The sequence below is a fragment of the Cynara cardunculus genome (genome assembly GCF_001531365.2).
Source record: "Cynara cardunculus var. scolymus isolate 2C chromosome LG 1, CcrdV1, whole genome shotgun sequence".
In the NCBI taxonomy this organism is placed as follows: domain Eukaryota; kingdom Viridiplantae; phylum Streptophyta; class Magnoliopsida; order Asterales; family Asteraceae; genus Cynara; species Cynara cardunculus.
The window spans coordinates 46,764,052-46,789,166 of record NC_037528.1 but is presented as its reverse complement, the minus strand read 5'-3'; the positions used below and the strand labels follow the sequence as shown (position 1 = coordinate 46,789,166).

The following is a 25,115-nucleotide window of genomic DNA, read 5'->3' as shown; positions in this document are numbered from 1 at the left end:
TATACACTCACATGGTGCAAGAATCAGTCAGAAACTTCTCCTCCCGTATTCTATCAAGTTCAACATCATTAATATTCGGTTCAGTTTGTCGAATTTTTTCATCAAAGGTGGACTGGAAAGGTTGAACTTTTACACAGTTGAACAAAGACATATCCATGGATAGTCTACAAGTCATGTTCATTTAAGATTATATATTTCCCACCATTGAGTCTCAATCCATTTACTGGGTTTTATTCAATTTTATTGGGTTTTATTCATTTTTATTGGGTCTTAATCCATTTTATTAGCTTTATTTAGTTTTACTAGGCTTGATGAATCTTATTGGGCTTTATTCAATTTTATTGGGTTCCAATCCATTTTATTGGACCTTAATAAACCTTATTCATTTTTTGTGAGACTTAATGGGCCTTATTCATTTTTAGTGGGTCTTATTATGCTTTATTCAATATTAATTAATTAAATTATTAATTATATCTATTAAATATAACCAAAAACCAATTTATTATCATATAACCAAAAACCAATTTATTGTAGCACATCTAATAGATATCGTTTACATATTTCCTAATTACTTGCCCCAGTGTAACACATACTTTAGTTTTTTTTTATCCTTCACATTGTTTTATCATAAATATTCAGTATTATTTTTATAGTCTTACGGGTTTCATAAAAACAAATTCGTGTTGATCTAAATTTTGTATATTCAAATTTTAATAACTTGATATATTTGTAAAAGAAATTATTTTAAGATATCATAAATTAAATAATAATAATAATAATAATAATAATAATAATAATAATTAATCCTATTTAAATACCTTTCAATTCATTGGTTCCCTTTAACAACCCTACCTCACAAAAAGGAAAAATCCGAACTAACACTCGCTCCACCCTTCTCCATCCATATCTTCATCTTCTTCAGATTTCAAAGCTTCCATTTTTTTGTCATCTTCGATCTCCAGAAGTCATCCATGGGACCTGCAACACAATTCCATGCAAAACAGGAACAACATGACGTCGGTTACGATCAAACACCACCACTCAAGATCAATAAAGACACCAATTTCATCTCCCGTATGCCGCCTTCCACCACCGCCGCTTCATCCACCACCACAACAACGATCTCCGATAAACAACCACCCAGACGACCTGTCATCATCTACACACATTCACCAAAGGTCATCCATACACACCCACGAGATTTCATGGCGTTGGTCCAGAAACTCACCGGATACACACCACCGCCGGAGGAGACACAACCCACCCAAGATCGGCGGCACCACCACCTTGGAAGAGGTGGTCAAGGGAATACGGAGGATAATGAGTCCACCTCCGTCGTTACGGAGGAGCATGGTAGCAGTGTGAATGATATCCCTCAGGTAAATTCTTGTTTTGTTGACGGTGGTGTTGGGGTTGCGGTTGCGCCACCGCCATACAGGTCGGCGGTTTTTGATCCTTATTTTAATCCGACACCAGTTTTTCCGGCAAACCCAACGGAGTTTTTGTGCACACCGAGTCATCAGCTTCCGTTTTACAATCCAGATTCGCTGTTTATGAATCGAAATTCGTTATCTTCTTCATCTTCAACATTACGTGTCCTCAAAGAATACCCAGATATTTGATCTTACAAGATCTCAAATTTTCAGTTTTGATTTAATTCTAGATTCTAAATAATACCTCCATATCTTAATGTTCGTTCATTTGATTATTTCCAATGGGAATAAAGGGTTCAGCTCTTGTTTGTTTTCTTCTAATTCTGATTCATTTACACTCTGAAATTCCCAAGAGAATTCATTTTCGTGTTCATTACGTAATATATCAAATGGATCTGCATGCATGCATGCATGCATGTGGTGATAATATATACGCACTACGTACGACTTGAATTCTTGAAGTATTTCAAATGATTTGAAGCTTACAATCATGGTCTCAGAAGGCTTAATTTGATTAGATTTGTACAATCACGAAATAGTTCATATCGAACTTCAACATTTAGCCTGCATCATGTCGTTTGTTCGTATTCTCATTAAGCAACCCTAAAGTTGAATAGAATTATGAACTTTTGAGCACCATGCTTGTTTGAAACCATATCAATTGACATCCTCATGAACAATTCAAAGGTCTAGAATACGAACCGATGACCTTTAGGTTTGTTATAAGAAAGTATTTTAAACGAATTGGACAAGTCTTGGCTATAACTCTCGTATACTTGTTGTTCCATGATCAATAATGTGTCAATAAACAAGGTTATATGATTGCCCTTCTCCGACCCTTACTGTCCAACCTGACAACAGACAGTTAATGCGTAATATTCTTGGTTCTAGTTTTGTTTTAGCTAGAGTCTTCAAAAAGGGTTCTTAAGATCCAAATCCATGGAGTGCTAGATAGATCTACAAAGTTATGTGGGAGTAACTAGGATTTGTACCCTATTAGGTCTCTCGTATAATCCACAATTCAACATGCATACAAGCCAACAAGTTAGAGCCACCATCGTTGTTGCCAAACAAGGAGCCACAATTCGATGTACCCTTCAGATATCTTAAACCACTTTAACTACATTCCAAGTGGTTTACAAGGATTAGGCATATATCGACTCATCATGCCAACAAAATGAGTCAAGCAAGTATATGGATCCTCTAATTGCGCTCGTGTATGGATCCTTAGCCATCTCAGAGGTGTCTTTCCGTTCTTCAGACAATAGCTTCTTTTGAGAGTTTCACATGTAAGTTGAACCAACTCAACACCTTATTAATGTGTTCTTTTTTAGTGAGCCTCAGAACTCTAGACATCAAGTCTTGAACGATGTCTAATTGTCTTTTCCAAGTCTTTCGTTTCAATCTCAGACTTCAAACGTTGTTTTAGCTTGTTAATTTATGAAAGATCGTTATAGGAGATCAACATACAAGAGGAACTATATCCATGTTTAGTGTATAGCAATAATAAACACAATGATCATTTACACTACCATTAGATCCAATATTCAACATCGAACCTTTTGTACCATTGATTTGGTGATTGTTTGAGTCATATAGTGATTTCTTCTATTAGCTGAATAAATGTACTTTTAGAAGAATATTAGCTGAATAAATCTTCTAAAAGTACATTTATTCAGCTTATATCTTCAACTTGCAAGCCAATCAGATTTCCATCGGCTATGAAAACTTCTGGTTGTTCATGATACAGTTTCCTCCAAATCTTCACAGAAGAATGTGTCTTTGTATCTAATTGTCCTAATTCCATGTCTTGTAGCAACAATGGAAAGTAGAAACTCTAATAGGTGTATGCCTTACAACATATGTGAAATATCATCATACTCGATACCTTTTCTAATGTGAGAAGCCTTTAATTTGCAATCAAATTACAGTCTTAAGGGTTGGTGCTCGAACTCTGTTCACCTTGAAAATCCATTTGCATCCAATAGCTTGACTTCCGTTCCACAAACGAACCAAATTCCATGTTTTATTTTTTAAAAGCGATTTCATTTCCCCTTGCATTGCACCGAACAATTTGGAACCATTGGATTGGTTGAATTCTTCACTTCATTGTCACATAGTTCATCATTCACAAAATGAAATGCATACTCTAATTGGTCATTAAAAGCAATGTTGGCATATTATCAATCTCTATACATGTTGGATGGTTAAATTGTTCTTTTGGCCTACAAATGTCTTACATTGAAATGATTCATCTTCAACTATATATATATATATATATATATATATATATATATATATATATATATGTGTGTGTGTGTGTGTGTGTGTGTATGTGTGTAAGGTTGGGTTCACGTGAGACCAAAAGTTTTCCGTGAGACCTATAAGACCAATTTATGTTCATTGATCAACTTTATAAGCTAATGATCTAATAGTCTAAAGTTGCATGATGGCAATTTTGTGATTATTGAGAAGTCTCGTGGCAATTTTGTGATTATGAATGTTCATATTGTAGATCTAATCCAAGGGTTGAGAATTGGTCTTACGGGTCTCACGAAAAACCTTTGGTCTCACATGATCCTAAGTCTATATATATAAAGCACACACTATATTATAAAGCATTTGACAAAAACTCTTAAAAATCATTTTTATGCACAAAGTATTATTTATTAACGCATATTACTTAAAATTCAAGATTACAAGTAAATTGTGCATAAGTACAACTTATTAAAGCTTCATGTTTTAATTAGTGTAACTAACTACAGATAAACATAATCAAATGCAGGATAAACATCTCATTTTTAAATATAAAATATCTAAAATAGAATTAGGATAAAAATTGAGTTCTGACAGAATACTTGATTATTATCTTTATAAAAAAATTAAATTATTAAACCTAAATTAGATTATTTTGTTACGTAAAATTAAATTATAATATAGAAATTGAATTAAAATAGTTAATTTGATACTAATATTATATATTTTTTTAAAATTTTATGATATTTATAATTTATATTTTATTCAAAAATAAAAACATTATCGTTTTCTGAAAATCAAATGAAACCATATTATATCGATATAGATAAAAAAACTCTTAAAAATCATATTTTATACATGAAGTACTGTTTATTGATACACATTACTTAAAATTCAAAATTACAAGTGAATTATACGTAAGTACAACTTATTAAAACTTTATATTTGAATTTTTGTAACTAACTGCAGATAAACATTATCAAATAAAGAATAAACATTTTATTTTAAATATAAAAAATTTAAAATATAACAAGGATAATTATTGAKTTHTAACADAATACTTAATTATTATCTTTATAAAATATATTTAACAATMAAAAATAAATTAYTTCGTTATTAACCTTAAATTAAATTATAATAAAAAGAAATTACACAAAAAAACGAGAACTTTTAAATAGTTAATTTGATATTAATTTCAATATATTTTTTTCAAATTTTTATGATATCTTAAAATGTATATTTTATTTAAAAAATAAAAACATTATCGTTTTCTCAAAACCACATAAAACCATATTATAATATCGATGGAGACAGATAATAAAACAAAACATTAAAATCAAGATATATCTCACTGTATTACGCGAGTACCCTTCTAGTATTCTCTAATCACTAAACTTGGGACAAGTTATATTTGTTATTTGAATGTTCGCAACATACTAAGTTTCAGATTAGAAAGATTTAGGAAACCAACTGCCAATCTCATACATAGATCTGGAGTTGTGAACGAACCCAACATTTGGTGAACCGTTCAGTAAGAATTACATCTTTTATTTCATAACTGAATGAACAGGAACAAGTTTTTTTGGTTCATTTATTTAAACAAACAAACATGCACAAAGGTCTAGGTACGTCATTCAATTATGCCTGTAAGTGTTCATTAGTTTTTACATGTTCGTTTATATTCATTTGTTCGGTTATAAGATGTAGAGTAAACTACAAACTTGGTCCATGTGGTTTGTCAAATATAACACTTTTCGTCCCTCGTATTTCAAAACTACAAGATTGTAATCATGATTGTCAAATATAACACTTTCTTCGAGTGGCATCGAAAATTCCATTAAATGATGGGGTATTTTTGTCTTTATATCTATTTATTCTCTTTTGCTCAATTAAAGATCACAATGACCAAAATCATAAAATCGATTTGGATTGTACAAAAAGACAAAAATATCGATTAAAAAATGAGAATGCCTCTCATTTAACGGAAATTTTTAGACAGCCGTTAGAGGGAAGGACTCTAAATGCGAACACTTTTACAAACCTTGATGACCATCTTATGATTTCGAAATTACAGGGACGAAAATTGTTATTTATGACAAACCACATCGACCATTTTTTTTAGTAGTAAAATTAGTTGTAACACCAAACAGCATAGGAACGCGTATTAGTGGGAGTGTTAACTACAACAAAATTGAGTTTATAGGGCACCATCAATCTCTAAGCGTCCCAATAGACCACTTTATAGCACTTAATTTATATGACCAAAATATAAAGCGTTCTATCTTAAGGGGATGTAATAAGTTTATATGACGCTTTTGGGCGTCTTAACAAGTTTTCTAGGACATTTTTAATACAAAGTGTTGCATTAGCAACTTTATAGGGCACTTTTGAGAAAATGTCCTATAAACTCAGTTTTTTAAGACACTTATTTTTATAGAACATTTTTTCAAATAGTGTTCTATAAAGTTGTTAATGGGATATTTTATATTAAAAGTGTTTTAAAAAACTTATTACGACATCAAAAAACGTCATATAAATTTATTACAATGCCTTTAGATAGGACATTTTATTTTTTTGATCCTATAAATTAAGTTCTATAAAGAGGATTAAAAATTAAGAGTGTTCTACAAACTCAATTCTGTTGTAGTGGTTGGCATAAAAATATTTTACTTATAATGTTGCATCAGAGTAAATTAAAAATTAAAAAACGAAAAATAGAAGTTGGATCAAAATTGAAAGAAGTACTAAAAATGAAGGGTCAAAAGTGAAAGTTCAGGATTTTTTCCTGACGTTTTATAAGCCCTGTAAATATATGAAAAAGATAACGAAAATAGCTTCCATGTATTTTTTTATCATCGGAATAAATCGATTTTAAGAAATACTAATAATTGATACAAAACCAATTTTCATATCCTTCATGTTATGGTTTAAAAAAAACTTTTCATTCGTTAAAAGACTCATTTGCCTATAATGAAGTGAGATTGATGAAATCTGACGTGTCTTTGTAAAATACTATAAAGGTACCCGTACAATGGAGCGAGATATATCTTGATTTTAATATTTTATTTTATACTTTTCATTTCTCTTGGGTTGGCTTTCAACATATGCCAACCAATGTTTAAAGTTGATAGACATTTCAGATTTACACTTCATGATGTAAACCGTGACAAAACAAAAACTACCATACCAACAACAATTATGCACCATTTCGACATTATAACCTTTCTATTACGGCATTAAGGCAACTCGGTTGCGTGTAAAATCTATATATGAACACTAGTGTCGTTACTGAACTACCATCAAACCGTCAAAACGACATATCATCCTGAAAATCAACGTCAAAGAGTTCGTTTAACTGCTCATCTGTCCAAACGGGTAGTGAACCATTTGCTTTTGCTGGTTCTACATGAACCCGAACTGCATCTCTTCCCTTGACTCCATTTTTGTTTCCATCATTAACAAAGTTAGAACCACATTTATGACCACCACCTTCGGTTGGTTGTTTACAATTGTCAAAGGCCCTATGCTCGTTTTCACCACTTCCGATAACATCTGTTTCTTTCAAGATTTCGTTATCTGTTGCAATCATATGGTGCCCAGTTGACACAATCGGATTTGTGTTTTCTTGATCATCACCAATATGCAAACTCGGTTTACTTTTAGCATTAGTTTTGGTTCCATTCGCGATTCCTTCTGCTCGTGGTTCTTGAGAAAATGCACCATGCAACATCGTCGTCCTCCGCACAGAATCTTGTAACGAAGGGTGCGTAAAGTTGTCATTCAATATTCTAGAAAAATTCTAATAAAATGACATAAGGAAAACGCTGCAAAATACCATCTCAAATTGTAAACATGTTTCAGGAAAGAATATTATAAACCCACCAGAACTAGGAGCAGCATCTATGGTTCTACATCCATGGGATGTTTGTGAAGGTCCACCATCCTTGTAGAAAACCTGTAAATTCAAATAAAATGAGTCATCACAGTAAGGGTTGAGTAAGCAGTAAAGTCCACAATTTTGTTAGTAGGATTTGATTTCAAAACTTTGCTTGTTTATAGAAACTGGTTCAGGTTACTGAAAAAACTGGTAGACATCACACCCCCTAAACCGCACCTCTCGATGGGATATATAGGACCCTCTGGTCTGGTCTGGTCTGGTCTGGTCTTGGTCTTGGTCTTGGTTTTGGTTTTGGTTTTGGTTTCTGTTACCAGATGTTTAGGGTTTGCATACCTAGCAATGACCAGCAAGTGCCTTCCGTCTTTGGGGCCAAACACTTGCTGAATGTGAACAAGAAGATGAAGATCTACATGACTTCCCTATATTGATTTAACTCAAATCAATACTTAATATCAACCTCATGGCCTTATCCATGTTAATATTGGTTTTATAAATAGCTGGAAGGTTCACGTGCATCAAATCTTAGCAACATCATCGACCAATGATCAAATTGTTTGGTTTCACTCGATATATTAGTTTTGTTGCACAAATTTTCACACTTTATTTTCTTTTTGTAGAACCTGGACCGAAATGTGTGGCAATATAAAGAAGTTAAAATTTCGAAGCAAGTTAGCCAATGTTTTCAAACTTGAAAAGTCATTCAACATATCGTAGAGCCTCTTAAGCTTGGTGAAGTATGTTACCACGTTAGAATCTCTCTATTCGCAACTGAATAATGCATGTGACACCGAGGGCTTAACAGAGAAAGAAAGTTGTAGATGTTTTCATAGTTTCTTTCTTGTCTGTGAATTCAATGCAAATAGATTGGTATCTGTTTCAACAGCTTTCCACAAAACCATACAAATTGCATTATCATAAAGTTTTCCATTCACTAGTAATTGAGTCAGGCATTATTTGGTCAGATAAGTTTCTTTCTTAACACTCTCAAATCTAGTTTTGGCAAAAAAACATGCTACATCGAGCCCAATTAGAATCATTCAATTGCTTAGGATTTTGAAAAGTGTGGAAAAGTTCATATTAACTACCAAACACCCTTCTCATCCTCAGGTTTATCATAATTATCACCTATGATTCGTTATTTCTCAAAAGAAAAAGGAACAACAAAAAACTAGTAAAGCAACAAATATACCCTACCAATGTACAAGTTGGATGAGCAAGTATCAATCAACAAAGCAAAGAAACTGAGTAGAACCTTACAGATCAAGTTGTTGAAGAAAGGGTACTAGTGACTCGGGAAGCAGAACAGATTAACATGGGGGAACATAATCAGTGATAAAAGATAATAGTAGCATGCAAACAGAGAAGCCAGAGTCAAACGACTCTATGGTCTCACGGCCAAGCAGCAGGTGCAGTAGATGACCATAGGGGCACAGGATCATGAGTATTACAAACCTTATGGTCTCATGAGATAGTGATCTGATTTGGATAAGGCATCGCTGGACATGCAACTACACCTTCATTGTTGTTGTAGGGATTCTAGATCCTCCAAGTCCTGAGGAGGCTGCTTCGACTTGGGGCTGTTCATGGGTTGGGTTGATCGGGTTGAAGGCATTTGAACAACCCAACCCAACAGAGCATACCATTAGTACCCTTCTAAGAATGACTAATACATTTGATATCCCAAGAGAGACAGCTCCTAATGAATTAAAAAATATGTGGATAAACGAATGGTTGGCAAAGAGGGTCCACTGGCGAACTGATTTTGAACAGCAGGTGTAGGATTGGAAAACCTTTACAGTGAATGCAATCATAAGAACAGATTCATGAAGTCCCTAGATTTGGTCATGCGAATGGATGTGAATTTTGTGAGGTTCTAGCGGCTTGTCCTTTTGGTATGCTTAACACCCTTAAAAGCAAAGTGCCCTAAATCCGAGTCATTTGGTTGTTCAAAGGATGAACGATCGATTGGTTGAGGATTCATTGGCAAAATGATTTCATCCAAAGTGCAGAATTGGCAAAATCTTCATGGTCATTTTAACCATAAGGACATAAACATGCCTTGACACGTATCTCCCAGATGCGGTCCAGGAATAACATTGAGACCACGCTTTGTTGCCACTCTATTTCAAAAACTTTTCTACATAACAACATTTTCTGAAAAAGAATTGCATTTGGAGCAGTTTTCTAAATTTATCCAAATTTCAAATGGAGTCAGAGGATCAAGAGGATAAGCCTTCAAGTAACATCTATTCATGAACAAGAGTGTCAAAAAATTAAATATGTTTATCAGTTTGGCGTCGTGGGCCATCTAATCTACTAGACATATTCAGGGTTCTTTAACCGCATCCAAATTATGTTTTGTTTAACTTCCTGCAATTTAATTGATCCTGTTCCAAAGCCTTCCTCACAACTTGGTGTTTTCTCAAACCAAGGCTTTTCTAACCTCAATTCCTTGCCTATTCTATTATAGGTTATATGAAGAGATGATGTATGTGCAGAATGATAAGCAGCAGAAGATCAGCTGAAGTTACATAAGATTCTTCTAATTTATAAACATCCTAATCATACAGCAAGTAATCCTTATGCTACAGAGACAATCATATCAGGAACTAAAGCATAAAGTAATCAGGATAGTCAATAACCTGACATTCAAACAGGAACTGAAGACAAAAGAAAATCATATCATACATTCATGTTGTCACTACAGTAAATTTACCACCATGGATGAATGAAGGCACACAATTTAAATTGCCACAAAGAAAATGCATACCTTTACCAAATTCCTCTTTGTAATGTTAAGATAATTTGCTGATCGTGAAGGGGAAAACACGGAAACCTAAATAACAGAAAACTGGTGTAAATTTAAAATAATTCAACAAATTGGCTGCCAATGCCAACTCAGTGGGGACTAGAATTTATTGTACAAATATCAAGTTATAGTTGAATATAAATATCGTACCTTGTGGAGTACCAGAACAGATCCTACAAAACTACCCTTTCCAAACTCACCCTCGGTAAGGACTTTGTGATGAATAGTACCAGAAACTGTACCTGTAGGATCCTAAAGCTTAAACCAAACTAATAAGTAATTAGATATTAACATGATCTGCTGATAATCACTATGTAGCATATTGAGATACTTACTTTCAGCACTACCATCAGATCACCTAGTGCATTTGGAGCACAAGACTTGACAACTGCAACAACCTATTACATACCAAACATAATCTATAATCAGACAAAATTACACAAACCACATTACACTACATTTTATTCAAGTCTCTGAGCAATAATTCTCTTCATCATCAATTTTAATGACTGTTTACCACCAAGCATTTTCAGTTTTATCAGTTTGATCCCATTCATCTGTTTACTTTCTATCAATGAAGAGAACTCTTTACTTGTATGAGTTTATGACAAAGACCTCTTGTAGTCTAAATTTATAAGGTCTGCTTGATGCTGAGATTCATGTTCAAAAAAAATGCAGCTTTGGCTACCTCTAAAGTCTCCCTTCATATAATTCTCTAATTTCCTAAATCCATGACGTACTAAATAATAAATCTTCTTTTGCTGATCTTAAGAATGTTGCAAGTTACTAATGTGCCATATGCTACATTAGTCTCACATCAACTATGATTACGGTGACACAATATTGTTTACTACAGCAGATATTCATCACAACACTAGGGTCTAGGAATTTGTCGATATAGGGCATATGAACATTTAATTGTTTTAGAGCTCAAACATGCAATACTCTGCTTCAGTTATCTTTCTCATTTAATTATTTCTCCATGCAACCACATATAAACTAGTTAGGTGGGACAAGAACATTCAAGTTTTCAGAGTTTCCTAGTTGGTGACAAACTAGTGATGCAATAAAAAAGAGGGCTAGAAATATTGATCAGGTCAAATGTTTGGATTTAATTAATTTATATAAGTTTAACTGCTAGCTTTGCCTAGAGAAGAGATGGAACTACTTGAAATTTATGTTGAGATGAATCCATGTACATGATGGTTGATACTAGATACCCAAATATTCTTTAGTAGTTGTGATACATGACTGAAACAAGAAAAGGAACTAGGGATTCTATGTTTCCCCACCTTCTTGAGCATTGTACATAAGAAAACTTAGGGCATCTCATCTAAGGTTGATTATCACACATAATCAAAGAGAAAGCTCTTTTAGTATCATGTAAGGTGCCTCACCCAAGATAACCAGGGCCGTGCCAAAGGGTGTATCAATGTGAGATTCCAAACAGGATCCCAAACTTTTTGGGGGCCCAACGATATATATAATTTGATTTCAAAATCGAAAATTATGGCATCACATGCAATTGGGAAATATTCCACCATAGTTAGGGCAGTCAAACCAACTCTCATACGAGCTCCCCCGTATAACCATCGAAGGCTGTTGAAGCGACTAAATTCCTGGAAATTGGGAAACCCATTCTTAGCACAAGCTTTTAATAACATGGCCTTGAACAAATTTTTATTTTAGTTCAATCCTTCTGTCCTTCTCCATTTTATTTTAGCCCATTTGGACAATTATAATGTTTTAGAAATTTAGCCCAGTGCCCCAATCCTTTCCCTCTTCTACCAGATTTTCTGAATTGTCGATTCCTAATTACAGCTGCAAATCTGCAATCCCTTCTCCTTATGTCTCTAATTTGAATATTGAACTCTCCTAGTCGGTTATTCTCTTAAATCTTTGGTTTCCCAATGATTAATTTTATGATTGAAGCATCAAGCAGACCTGCTTAATGACCTTCCTCTTTCTTGCTCTCTATTTCTCTCTTTCTTGTTTGACAATCAAACTCACCTGCATTTGTGTTGACTTCGTTCATCATGATCATCATTGTTCATGGCACTACAACCCTTTGATAACAAGCAAAAGAGTCTAGAGTTGAGGGAGAATTTGGCCCTAGAATCAAGCTAGGGTTTCTTGGGAACTTGAGGTAAACAACAATTGGTAAACTCCTATATGCTAATCTTTCAATTTAACAAGTTATTGAGAAAGTTGATTGTGAAGAACTAATTGAAAAGTTTGTTTCGAACAATGTAGCAGAATGATTCTATTTAGGTGAATTTTATATGTTAGTTTGTCATTTTATAATATTTTTGTCGTTTAATTTATAAAACTGCATATATAATATATGGTGTGTACTTTTGTATTTTCTTTTAGTACAAGTGTAGCATATCCTTCAAAAAGATTGGAACGACCCTGAAGATAACCCAAGTATCTTTTCCATCCAAGTTGTTAATATATTGTCTTAAGGACGTCAGATTACTTTACTAGCAAAAACAAGTTGGTTTTACAGGAACACGTTAAAGCAATCATGTTATAAAAGATGCCTTTGGATCCATTTAACCATGCCTCATGTATTTCTTAGTGATTTTTATGCATCTTTGCATTTCCATTCGCACAATTTTCTCATCGAAACAGTTCAGATGTTAGCTTAAATCCAAAGAATTAGAAGATTTTGCAGCAATAATCTTGCAACAGTCAATGGATTTGAATATAAAGTTGAAAACCAAATGTACTAAAATTAATATAATCTAAATTGCAACAGGTTACAGAAGAACATCAATCAATCTGTCAACTGCCTGAAATTGGGAATATTTTGCTTCACTACATACAATCAAGAATATATAGGTTCAACAGTAGGCCTAGTTCATTAGACCCCCTGTCAATTTCACATAAGTAACTATCAAAACCTAATTGTTTTCAAGTAAATAAAGTAATACACTCAGCATGATACCTGATCAAGTTTTCCATTTTTCAGATACCTCTTTATATCGCCCAGATGTGCACTCGGAACAGAATTGAACATACCTTCGCTCAAAGAACATACACGCACCAACAAGCATCAAATTTTCTGAATTTGGAAATTGTGTCAATACAAAAATACAAGCAATTGATGTTATTACCATCACCACCGAAAAATTCCATGGCAGAAAGCCAAGGACTGCACTTAAAATCAGCATCCTCTTCAGGATCTTCAACCACTCTCCTTATATACCCCTGGGTGGCCATGGGCTCCTCCTGGCCTAAAAACCTCCCGTTATCGCGTGTTTTAAGAAGCTTAGCAGCCTGAACAATGCCAGCAGGGCCTGGAATTACACGAGAGGGAGGTGGTGCTTCATACTGGCACACGCTATTGAAGTTTCGCGGAAGAGAGTTGTCGGTTTGAGATGGCGAATGTGAGAAATCTAGGGTTTGAGAAAGAGGAAGGTCGGTGGTGGTAGGAGGATTGGTTTCATCACGGCGGCGCTGCTGCTTGCAAGGGCGGAGAAGGGTGAGTGATCGGAGATCGGAGTCGTCTACATCAAGAGCTTCCTCCCATGAAAGCTCCATTTTTGTTGAACTTCGACGGTATAATTAACCGGAGAACGTACGGCCGACGACTTATATAAAAAGGCGGGAAAAATATGAAAAGCATCCAAAGACCCGGTTCAATTCGATATTGGGTGGACCGCGGACCGTTCGGCTCGAATGTCTTGCAACGAATTGTTAAGAGACAAATCTTGTTTGGTAAAAAAAAAAATTGACGCTTAATGGTTCTAAAATCTTCTGAAAGATTTTGTATCATGGGTCTCCCTTAATCATTCAGCGCCCTAGATTTGTTATAAACAATTACCAAATATTTATATTTTATTTTGCACTATATCATGACAGCCTTTTAATTATTTTGATCACTTAATCATTCTGTACCAAACCATTCAGCAACTGCCAAACAGCTCTTTAAGTTATCAGAATGATTAAGAGGCTCTCATGATATAGTGAAAAATGAAATATAATTTTTTTGTTAATTATTTACAATGAAATTAGGGCGCATAATAGTTAAGGGAGGTTCATGATACAAAACCATTTAGAAGGTTTTGAAATCATTAAGAGGCAGACTTTTTTTCGCCAAACAAGATTCACATCTTAATGATTCCGAAGCTGCTTTTTAATTGAACTATTAAGAGGTAAAGAAACAATCCCTAAAATAATTATCATATTTCAAGAAAATTTAAAAGGAAATCATTTGATTTTATTTGTATTTTAACAAGTTTACTTTTAAAACATTATTTTTAAGTAAACTATAAATTTGGTCCATGTGGTTTGTTGAAAATAACATTTTTGATTCATTCGGTTTCGAAATTACAAAATAATCATCGTGGTTTGTAAAAAACGTTCATATTTGGTCCATTTTTCTCGTTGTCATCTAAAAAATTTCCATTAAATGATGGGTATTTTCGTCATTGATTTTTTTGTCTTTTACATAATCAAAATTGATTTTTTTTTAATTTGGTCTATGTGGTTTTTGATTAGATACAAGACAAAAAATCAATAAAAAAACGAAAATATCTCTTATGGGCTATTTACCCAAATGTTTACACGGTAAGTGCTTATCTATAGGAGTCAACACTATAATTTATTTTGATGCGTAAGGTTTTAATACATCAAAACGTATTGAATGCAATAATTTATCGGGTAAGCGTTGTAATCTTCACTTACCGGGTAAGACTCTCTATCATTCTCATTGCTCTTACTCTATAAGATTATTGGTTCTTGTCATGTTCATCTGCTAAAGAAGTTTATCCGGTAAGTACTTACCAAGTAAACGTTTTAGTAAACGGCCCCTTATTTAACAAAATTGATTCGAAATCCAAAAGTAAAGGATTCGTATAACTTATACAACTTTCTGCATATCGGAAAAAGCTATTTGAACTCCGATTATCCATTCAGGCTATACTCTGACGAAACTCCAACCAAATTCTCGCTTCATCGTCTTGATGAACAGGTCCGTTGAAACTAAGGAAAGAGAACCCATTTCGACGAGGCCCACAATTAGAGAACCAAATCTCTGATTTGGTGGTCGTCGGTTTGCTGGTTTTCTATCTTGAAGACGATTAACAACAAACCACGGAAAGAGAACCAGATCCAAGATGCTCCACGATTTTGTATTTAAAAAAGGTGGTGTGGTGGGTCTCATCTTTGGATGGATCGTGGTTCTCCTCGAAGTAAGTCGTATACGGGGATGAGGTGGCTGGAGGAAGTTGCAGGTGGTTGTGCGTGGCCGGAGAAAGTCGTAGGTAGGGGATAGGGTGGCTGGAGGAAGCATCAGGTAGGGGACTAGGGGTTCCAAATGGCCTTTGGCCTAGCGGTATGTGAGTCTTTGACATCGTAGGATGTTATGGGTTCAAACCTCACCAAATATGAGGAGAGTGTGTAAGTTTATTTATTTTATTTATTGTATATGAATATTATATACTTAAAAAACACATGCAAGGGTTGGGTGGATGGAGGAAGTTGCAGGTGGTGGTGGTGGGGTAGCCGGAGAAAGCTGCAGCCTGCAGGTGGTGGTGTGGTTGGCGGAAAAAGTTGCAGACGGTGGTAGGAATGGCAACGTGCCGGGTTCGGGCCGGGTATTGGTATCCCCGTCCGCGAAACCGATAACTAAAACCGTCCCCATAACCGTCCCAATCCCCGTCGGATATCTTATCGGGGATTTCCATCGGGTCCCCGCGGTTTCCCCGATCCCCGTTGGGGAACCCGTTTTTGGTAAAAATTCTTTTTTTCATCGTTGGTTATAACCGAAACCGATATAAAAAAATTACAATATGTTAATTTTCACAATTAAAAGTAAATTACAATTTTTTTAAAGATCTAAGTTTAAATGTCTCAAACATAATTGAACCAATTACAAACAATGTATTAGATTACAATATAAAACTAAACAAAAATTCGAACGTCATACAACTAAAATCATGGTTTTTGACAAATAAACTAGACTTTTCCTGAGCTTTATTTGGGTTGTTGAGGTAAAGTGGATAATTTTTTTAAAAATTTTAATGTTACTTTTTTTAAAGATATTATATATATATATATATATATATATGTATATAAATTAAAATATATATATATATATATACATATCGGGCCGGGCCGGGCCGGTGATCACCTTCCCCACCCATGTCCCCGTTAAAATCCCCGAATTCGTCCCCGATCCCCGTCCCGTCCCCGATAAAATGTCCCCGAACCCGGCCCGAAAGTTTTGGTTTTCGGTTTTTACCGTCGGTTTAGGTTTTTTTTTTTTTGCCATCCCTAGACGGTGGTGGTGTCATTGTGTAGTATCATGTGTATGAGTGTTTGTGTATATATGTACAATATATACAAGGGGTGTCATCTTTTCTTAACCTTACCTTTTGTGTTAATTATACAAATCAAAATGGTCCAATAGGAATCCATATTGGTTCATGGTTAATAGTTTATTACATATTTAATAAGTCGGGATAAATTAGTAAGAATATGTTTACAAAATATGGGAGTTATATTGTTCCTAAAATTTGGCTATTTTCAAATTTGTATGTATGTTTTAACATATTATGATGGATGTCCTTCACAAATGAAACTGTCAATCAAATCCTCCTTAAATGTTGATAGTGTTCACTCCAAACATGTTACCAATGGAGACACAACGGAATCCCAACAAACAATTCAACGTTATTCGTTTCGTAAGTTTCATGTTTTTTAATGTATTTTTTGTAACTGTTGAAATAATTTTTTATTGATTTTTTTGTCGTATATACAACATATGCAAATGATGTTCTTGAACGATCATGAGTTTCAATACTAATGACATATTTATTGCTTTTCTTTTTGTATATTATTCAAAAATGTTACGGTTTCAAACGATTAATTATGAGTATTGTTTTTCATGCTTGAAAAATATCTTATATGATTGTGTCTCATTTCATTCATGTTAAACGTCAATGGTGTTCATATATGCTTAGTAAATTACGTAAGGGGCCGTTTACCAAATGCTTATCCGGGTAAGCGTTTACCAAGTCACATTAACTTACCGGATGAATATGGTAACGATCAAGAATCTTACTCGGAAAGAACAAGACAATGACCAAGAGTCTTATCCAGTAAGTGAGGATGATGACTCTTACCACGGTTAGCGCTTACCGGGTAAATTGTTGCATACGATGTCGTTTTTGTTGACTAAAATCTTACCCGGTAAGTAAGTAATAGTATTGAATTTTACTAGTAAGCACTTACCGGATAAGTATTTGGTAAACATCCCCTAAGAAGTGTTATTCTTTTAATTCTTCCAGACGTAATGAACACCTTATTATGACTTTCAGTCTGTTCATCTTTAACATTTTTTGGGAATGGCTATTCATTAGGTGTGAACATAAATATTTAGCGACATGGAAATTGTGCACTAACATGGCAGACGTTAAAAATGTAAGTGCATATGTTCACTTATTTGGTTTCACATATATTAACAGCGTCGATGCATTTGCACATAATAACATTTGGGGTGTTCGCCAATATGACGCTGACTACTTCATGCATGTTCACTACTTCCAATGGGTAGACAGTTTGGTGCGTTCACCAATATGAAGTTACATTCACATCAACATCTTAAAAGGTGGCATAATACAACACATTTTGAACATACTTCTTGGTAATCAATCGAGCACTATTTGAAGTGTAAACAACATGCAATTGTATGCAACGTTACGGTGTTTTCAATTTTGATGAACCTTATGTTAATCTTTGTAGTATGATGGAGATCAACAGTTATGTTCAATCATAAGCATGGAGCGTATGTTTTTGTGTGTTCATCAATGTTCATATGATTCTACGAACTATAAAAGAAATGAGCAATTACCGATTTGTAACCGATGTAATGAATTAATTATCGATGTGTAACCGATTTGGACATCTCTCCCAAAAATACCCTTGTTCACCTGTTTTGATATCATTTATTTTTAATACAAATATATCACAATTGATCTCATCCATAAATTTTAAGAATCAATGGCAAGATTGGTTCACAAAGTTAACACCAATTATTGGGTTAACAAAAAAAACATGCCCCTATGTATGTATATATATATATATATATGTGTGTGTGTGTGTGTTTTTAATCTATTATATAGTATTAATTAATAATTATTTAAAATTGTTTAATAGGATAAAGACAAAAAAAGATTAAAAGACCGAAATGCCCTTAGATTTAACTGGGTTGACGAAATTTTATTGATTTCGTTAAAGGGAATGACTCGATAGGTGCGAAAATACGTACCAGGGGTACTATATTTGACCACTGTGGGTATAAAGTATAAACCACAAAGATCAAATCCGTATTTTTTTCTACTGTATGTCATACGTCATATAATACGTCTCGAATCTTGATATTTAAATATTAGGTGGTTAAATATTTTGTTATTGAAAAACCCGGGCTTCAAAAGTTGATAAATCAATGGAAGGGAAATGTCCGTACTCCATATTTTATGAAATCATTTTTTTCTTACGCTATGTATATCGGTATCTTTTATGTCTTATTTTATGTTAGAAATAAAATTACGTAATTTTAATGATTTCACATAACTGATAGTTTTATTTAAGTTTTCCTTGTCAAATGTAGAAATTTTAGGCCCTTTAGCCGTGGTCAAACCAGCCCGTTTATAGGGTGGGTATGTTAGAGATGGCCAAATGGTCCCAGCTTGCCCCGAGACAGCGGAGGACCGGGACCGACCGGTTATGGTTTTCGTCAAAAAACAAGACCCTGCTCCTGTCGGACTGGTTTGGAACCGGTTATGGGTATGGCCTATCCTGAGACAGCGGAGGATCGGGACTGACCGGTTATGGTTTTCGTCAAAGAACAAGGCCTTGCCTCTGCCCAGACCGGTTTGAAACCAATTATGGGCCCGGCCTGAGATTGGCCCAATTTTTTCAAAAAAAATATATTTTTAAATGTATTTCTAACATTCTAAGTGTATTTGATTGAAAATGAATTACAAATTTATGATAAAACGTATTTTTTAAGTGAATGAAAACCAATTATAAAAGTACAATAAAACATATTTTTTAAGTTTATTTGATTGAAAATCAATTATAAAACTACAATAAAACATATTTTTAAGTGTATTTGACTGACTCAATTACATATTTTAAAATGTATTAAAATAACATTAAAATATTGTTAAAAATTAATTAAAAATAATGATAATAATAATAAAACATTTTTTTAATATATTACTGGTTTGGGACCGGTTACAAGTAGAGACGGCCAAAAACCGGTCTCGGGCCGGTCCCAATCGGTCCTAACCTTCTCATAACCGGCCATAACCAGTCCCAGTCTCGGGCGAAAATGACAGGACCGGTCAAGGTACTTCATAACCGGTTATGGGCCGCCGGTCCCGGTCCTTGCATTAAAAAATAAGATTTTATTTTTATTTTTTTAATGATATATATTTTTAATACATTATAAAATTTACAATTGGGTCACTCAAATACACTTTAAAAATGCGTTTTAATATAATTAAAACTACGTTTTCTTATAAAAATACATTTATTTATAAAATATTCTTCTGAATTATATGTATCCGCGAGACTTATTTTTGAATTTTCGGGCCGGTCCCGGTCCCACGAAACTACCAAAAACCTCAACCGGTTCCGATTTTCGGTCCCATAACCGGTCATTACCGGTCCCGGTCCCAGGCCGGTCCTTTGTCGGTCCCGGTCCCGGTCCTCCGGCGGTCCCAGGCCGGGCCGATTTGGCCATCTCTAGTTACAAGTACCCTTAACTGGGCCTTACTATTTTTGACGGGACTGGTCTAGATTGTTATTATTTCGGCCCGGGACTGGTTTTTGGCCATGTCTAGGTATGACGGTACTATTTTTTGCAGTTTTTTTTTATTAAAACATATAATGTTTAACTTGATACATAATTTAATAAACAATCAGATAACTAAAATACCAGTATTTTGCAAATTCAGTTGTAATTCAGATCTTTTTAATTTTATTTACAAGTATTTTAAAAAAATGAAATAATCCCAATGTCATGTAGATTTCATGAGCATGTCTACAACTACAAGGAACAACCATCACCTCTTACGTCTTCTATCAACCATCCATTAATCAACCACAAACTTTATGTTATATTTCGTGTTTTTAATTTAATTAAATGTTAATTAAAATATTTTGGAGTCCGTTTAAAAATTCATAAAATTATGATAACCTTGAGAACCGGTACATCATGTACTATTTCACATGATTTTTTTTATCTGTAGAATTGTAAAACTCTTGGTCAGTTATGAACGGAATGGTTTGTATATCCTCTATTTTGGTGTATATGACATCAATTGTGATCTGTAAACGTTTTGTAATCGTGGGTTTTCATGTCAGTTTACGTATATCGACTAATCCTTCAGTCGACCTCAAATGGTCTGGAGGCATTGTAGGTGAACCTCCATGTCTACAAAGGCTTTGGCAGAACATGGATTTGAACTCAGGGTAGATGAGATTTTCCGCTACATCCACATGAGGCTTAATCAGTGCATCTCAAGTTCACAGCCCAAGTGGTTAACAACCAGTATCTTATACAAATGCATTATAATAAACTGTTTTTTTTTTTTATTAACATGGATATCCAACCCGCTATGTGAGCCGACTAACCCCAGAGTGACCACCGGCTTTACAGATAGCCCGGAATCACCGTATTTGAACCTCCGTGGCTACAAAGGGGATTTTTATTCCTCCTTGGATTTGTACCTGGGACCTCTTGGTACTTTTGACATTTGGAGTCAAGCTCAAACCAATCAGACATCACCCTTGTGGTTTATAATAAACTGTTATGATGAAGATAAACAACTTAACAAGAATATCATGATGAAATAATAAGGCGTTTTCGTCTTATTATTTATATTTGTACTTCCATATGTACTTCCAAAAAACATATCATCTATATTTGTACTTAAAGATTATCAAATAAGAACATAGTTAAAATAAAAGATAACAAGAATGACCAAATTTAATGTGATTTTGTACTGAAATCACATGCCATACAAAACACTGTCAACACATGGGTACATGAGCGACTTACCCCGCAACCTAGGTCGTCGCTCGTAATCACATGTCATTTTAAACATAAGGCTGTATAAAATCACATGTGATTTGTCCGTCCTCGTGTTCTCTTATTAATATTTACTCATTGTTCTCGTTTGAACCAGACTGTATTTGTAATTTATTATACTGTATCAGTTATTTTAAACATATGTTAAATACGAATACCAGATGTCAGAAAGACATGAGGCTCAAATCCCCTCCATTTGCATCCCTACCCATGAATCAGTCCTATTTAAGTCGATCAAACAAAACCATGGAGGTATTAATTGAAAGACTTAATGAGGCTTGTCCTTTTAAGTGCAAAGACACTTATTTCCTTGCATATTTGACCATTACAAAATCAAGATATACAGTTATATACATTTGAATCAGATAAAATTAATTTTATTCGTAACAAATAATGATACGTTGACGTAAAGATTTGAACTCAAAAATTTCACTGTACTGACGAGAAAATTGGGAAAACATGTATTTCCCGTTTTTTTAGTGACCGTTATGTTTGATATTTAACCAACCAAATCCACAGATACAGAAACTACATCCACATACGTTCGGGTTTGGGTCGGACACAGGTTGGACCAACCTATTTTTCTAGAATAGTTATAAATTGATCAGACGAAACTGTTCGAAATTCTTTTTGCATCACCCATTTCAGTCCATTCATCTTAATAGACTGGTCTAACTCACTCGTTTTTTTCTAGAATAACTGTTCAAATCAAATTTTTTTAGTAGATTGGTCGATCATGTCTAGAAACAATTTTTAGACTTCTGAACTGAACTGAATCTTTTTCTCCTGAAAAAATCAACATAACCTCTAACGAATGGTGGTGTCTGATTGGTTTGCGTTTGGGCTCCAAATATCAAAAGTACTTGAAGGTATCAGGTTCGAATCTAAAGAGAAATAAAAATTCCCTTATGACCACGTAGATTCAAATGCGGTGACTTTAGATCACCTGCAAAACAGGTGATTGTCCTGGGATTAATCGGTTCGCATAGCGGGTTGGATATCCAGACTGATAAAAAAAAAACTTGAATTTAAAATAAATATATGAAAAAACATATACCAAACAACATAATTATTAATGCATTAAAAGAATTTACAGAGATAACCTCATCTTGTTGTTATTATATTATTGTGGCAGAGGGATGTTATTATTGTACCAAAACATCTTAATTATTGTCACCACCCATCGTACCATTGCTTCTTTAAAACATACATGCTTCATTCAATTTTTAGCAAACCCATATAAATATTGCAATTCATATATATATATATATATATATATATATATATATATATATATATATATGTGTGTGTGTGTGTGTGTGTGTGTGTGTGGAGGTTCAATCGAGAACACCTCTATTTTACGAGAATGCGAGAACATCTTTATCACATGTGATAATACGCGTGAGGAGACCCTGTGATGTACGGACGACGTGTTTTACGACTTAGGTCACGCCAAAAGTTGTCTGCGTCAATGATTTAGCATCACATGTGATGGTCTTGATGGATTATAGTATCATATCAACAACACTCTTATCACATGTGATAATACTTGTGAGGGGGCTTAGTGGTGTAAAGGCGACTTGACCCTCAACCAAGATTACATCGAAAATCGTCCGCGTCTCTGATTTAGTATCACATGTGTATCATATGTGATAGAATAATAATAGTATCACATGTGATTGTCTATAGTAAAAAAGTGTTCTCGCGTTCTCGTAAAATGAAAGTGTTCTCGTTTGAACATTTCCCTATATATATATATATATACATATATATATATATATATATATATATTTCTGTTTAGATCAGAATCAGATTAAATAATGTATCAAAAATATAAAAAATGAGTCTTGATATTGACGAGTGTGAGAAAAAACTTAACGGATAAATGTGCATTCTAACAATATATAAGGGTGCATTAAGCCGATCCCTATAAATATTTTATTAAAGCATTTATAACATGCATGTTATATTTTCTATCTTTTTTTTTTCAAATTTAAAGATTTCTTCATTCTGAAGAAAACAGTCAGAAAAATCCTCAGTAGTCTTACATGACTCAAACCACCAATTTATGTGAAAAAGCCCTCAATAATCCAAGTCTTACTTACAATTGAATTAACCAACACGGATGAGAAACGCCATTTTACTGGTGACTATACTGACCAGTTAAAGAAAAGTGACTGCTAAAAGAGTATTTTACCAGCCGTTGGAGATTTTTCTCATAAACATAAGCCTAACGGTTTTTTTTTACATTTATATCACTGTTTAAATTTATAAATGAGAAGCCCTGAAAATCCATAAATTTTCTCATTTTGAATAATTAGGTCTCTGAAATTCCTTTTGAATAAGTAAATTATTGGGTTTTCTTATTTTAAATGATTAAGTCGCTTAACATTTTTTTTTGAATAATAAATTAGTGAAATTTTAAAATTTGATTATCTACATTCTTTTAACCTCAAAAACTTAATTAATTATTTAAAACGAGAAAATTCGTTAGTTTTTTTTTTCGGACTTCTCATTTTACAAATTTCCAATCTAAATTTATTTTTTCATCAGTTATTATTTATTAATATTTATACATTTTATTATAGTTCCGGTTTTTATTAGAAGCAATTTAGACATTTAGGGGCCGTTTACTAAACGCTTACCCGGGTAAGCGCTTACCAAGTAACATTACCTCACCGGATGAATATAGTAAGGACCAAGAATCTTACCCGGTAAGAGCGAGAGAAGAATCAATAATCTTACCCGGTAAGTGAGTGCGACGACTCTTACCACGGTAAGCGCTTACCGGGTAAATTATTGTATATTATGTCGTTTTGGTGGACTAAATTTTATCTGGTAAGTACATAATAGTGTTAAATTTTACCGGTAAACACTTACCGGGTAAGTGTTTGATAAACTGCCCCTTAATTAATAAAAATAATAAATTTAATATATTGTGTTTAAAAATAGACATTGAATTTTTCGGAAAATAAAAAAAAAGTCCATTGTTTCATCTTTATGGTTTTGAAATTGCAGTTTTCATCTCTATTGTCTGTATTTCATTTCTATTTTTGTCCCTGAAGCTAACTGCTTCTTTTAAGTATGAAGAACTAAAAGAGAAACGAGCTGTAAACCATAAATATAAAAAAAATTAAATATTAAGAATGAAAATAATAATGAGTAAATTATGTTTTTCGTCCCTGTGATTTGTTAAAAATTGTGATTTTCATCCCTATGGTTGAGAATTACGGTTTTTATCCCTATGGTTTATGATTCGTTGCTATTTTCATCTTTATGATATAGTATTTATAGTTTTTCGGTCCCTGTGGTTTAAAAGTTTTTACTGTTTTGGTCCCTATACTTAAAAGGTAGGAATTTAGTGCAAGGACGAAAATAACAATAGTTTGCAAACCATAGGGACTAAAATCGAAATTTATAAACCACAACGGCAAAATCATAACTTAGGGCTTGTTTGTTTTTTGAAAAAAACCACTTAATGTCTCTTAAGTCTGAACCGGTTAGACGTTTTTATTTTCAGACCGTTTGTTTTTTATATAAATAAGAGCTGAAAAACTCTTAATTTGGTCTGAAAAAAAGTGATAACATAATCACTTAAATCCTCTTAAT

At 33.7% G+C, this 25,115-nt stretch overlaps 2 protein-coding genes across 2 annotated transcripts; one reads left to right on the top strand and one right to left on the bottom strand.

Moving 5' to 3' along the window:
• The first annotated feature begins 971 nt into the window (after nucleotides 1-971).
• LOC112506676 (VQ motif-containing protein 20) lies at nucleotides 972-1,622 on the top strand. The gene has a single exon (XM_025110909.1). The coding sequence runs from the start codon at nucleotides 972-974 to the stop codon at nucleotides 1,620-1,622; it is 651 nt and encodes a 216-aa protein (XP_024966677.1).
• Nucleotides 1,623-6,953: 5,331 nt separating this feature from the next.
• LOC112506671 lies at nucleotides 6,954-16,046 on the bottom strand. Its single transcript, XM_025110897.1, has 9 exons — nucleotides 15,857-16,046; nucleotides 15,373-15,472; nucleotides 13,516-13,952; nucleotides 13,347-13,420; nucleotides 10,732-10,794; nucleotides 10,547-10,648; nucleotides 10,358-10,423; nucleotides 7,572-7,644; nucleotides 6,954-7,439 (listed from the first exon to the last, which is right to left on the bottom strand). The coding sequence occupies exons 1-9, from the start codon at nucleotides 16,044-16,046 to the stop codon at nucleotides 6,997-6,999; spliced, it is 1,548 nt and encodes a 515-aa protein (XP_024966665.1). The 3' UTR covers nucleotides 6,954-6,996.
• Nucleotides 16,047-25,115: the final 9,069 nt, after the last annotated feature.

Coding starts and splice junctions, on each gene's coding strand:
- LOC112506676 (XM_025110909.1), top strand. CDS start 972: ATGGGACCTGCAACACAATTCCATGCAAAACAGGAACAACATGACGTC.
- LOC112506671 (XM_025110897.1), bottom strand. CDS start 16,046: ATGGGGACGGTTTTAGTTATCGGTTTCGCGGACGGGGATACCAATACC. Junction 13,421..13,515: donor GGAATTTTTCGGTGGTGATG/GTAATAACATCA, acceptor CTTTGAGCGAAG/GTATGTTCAATTCTGTTCCG. Junction 7,645..10,357: donor CAAAGAGGAATTTGGTAAAG/GTATGCATTTTC, acceptor TTGAATTTACAG/GTTTTCTACAAGGATGGTGG.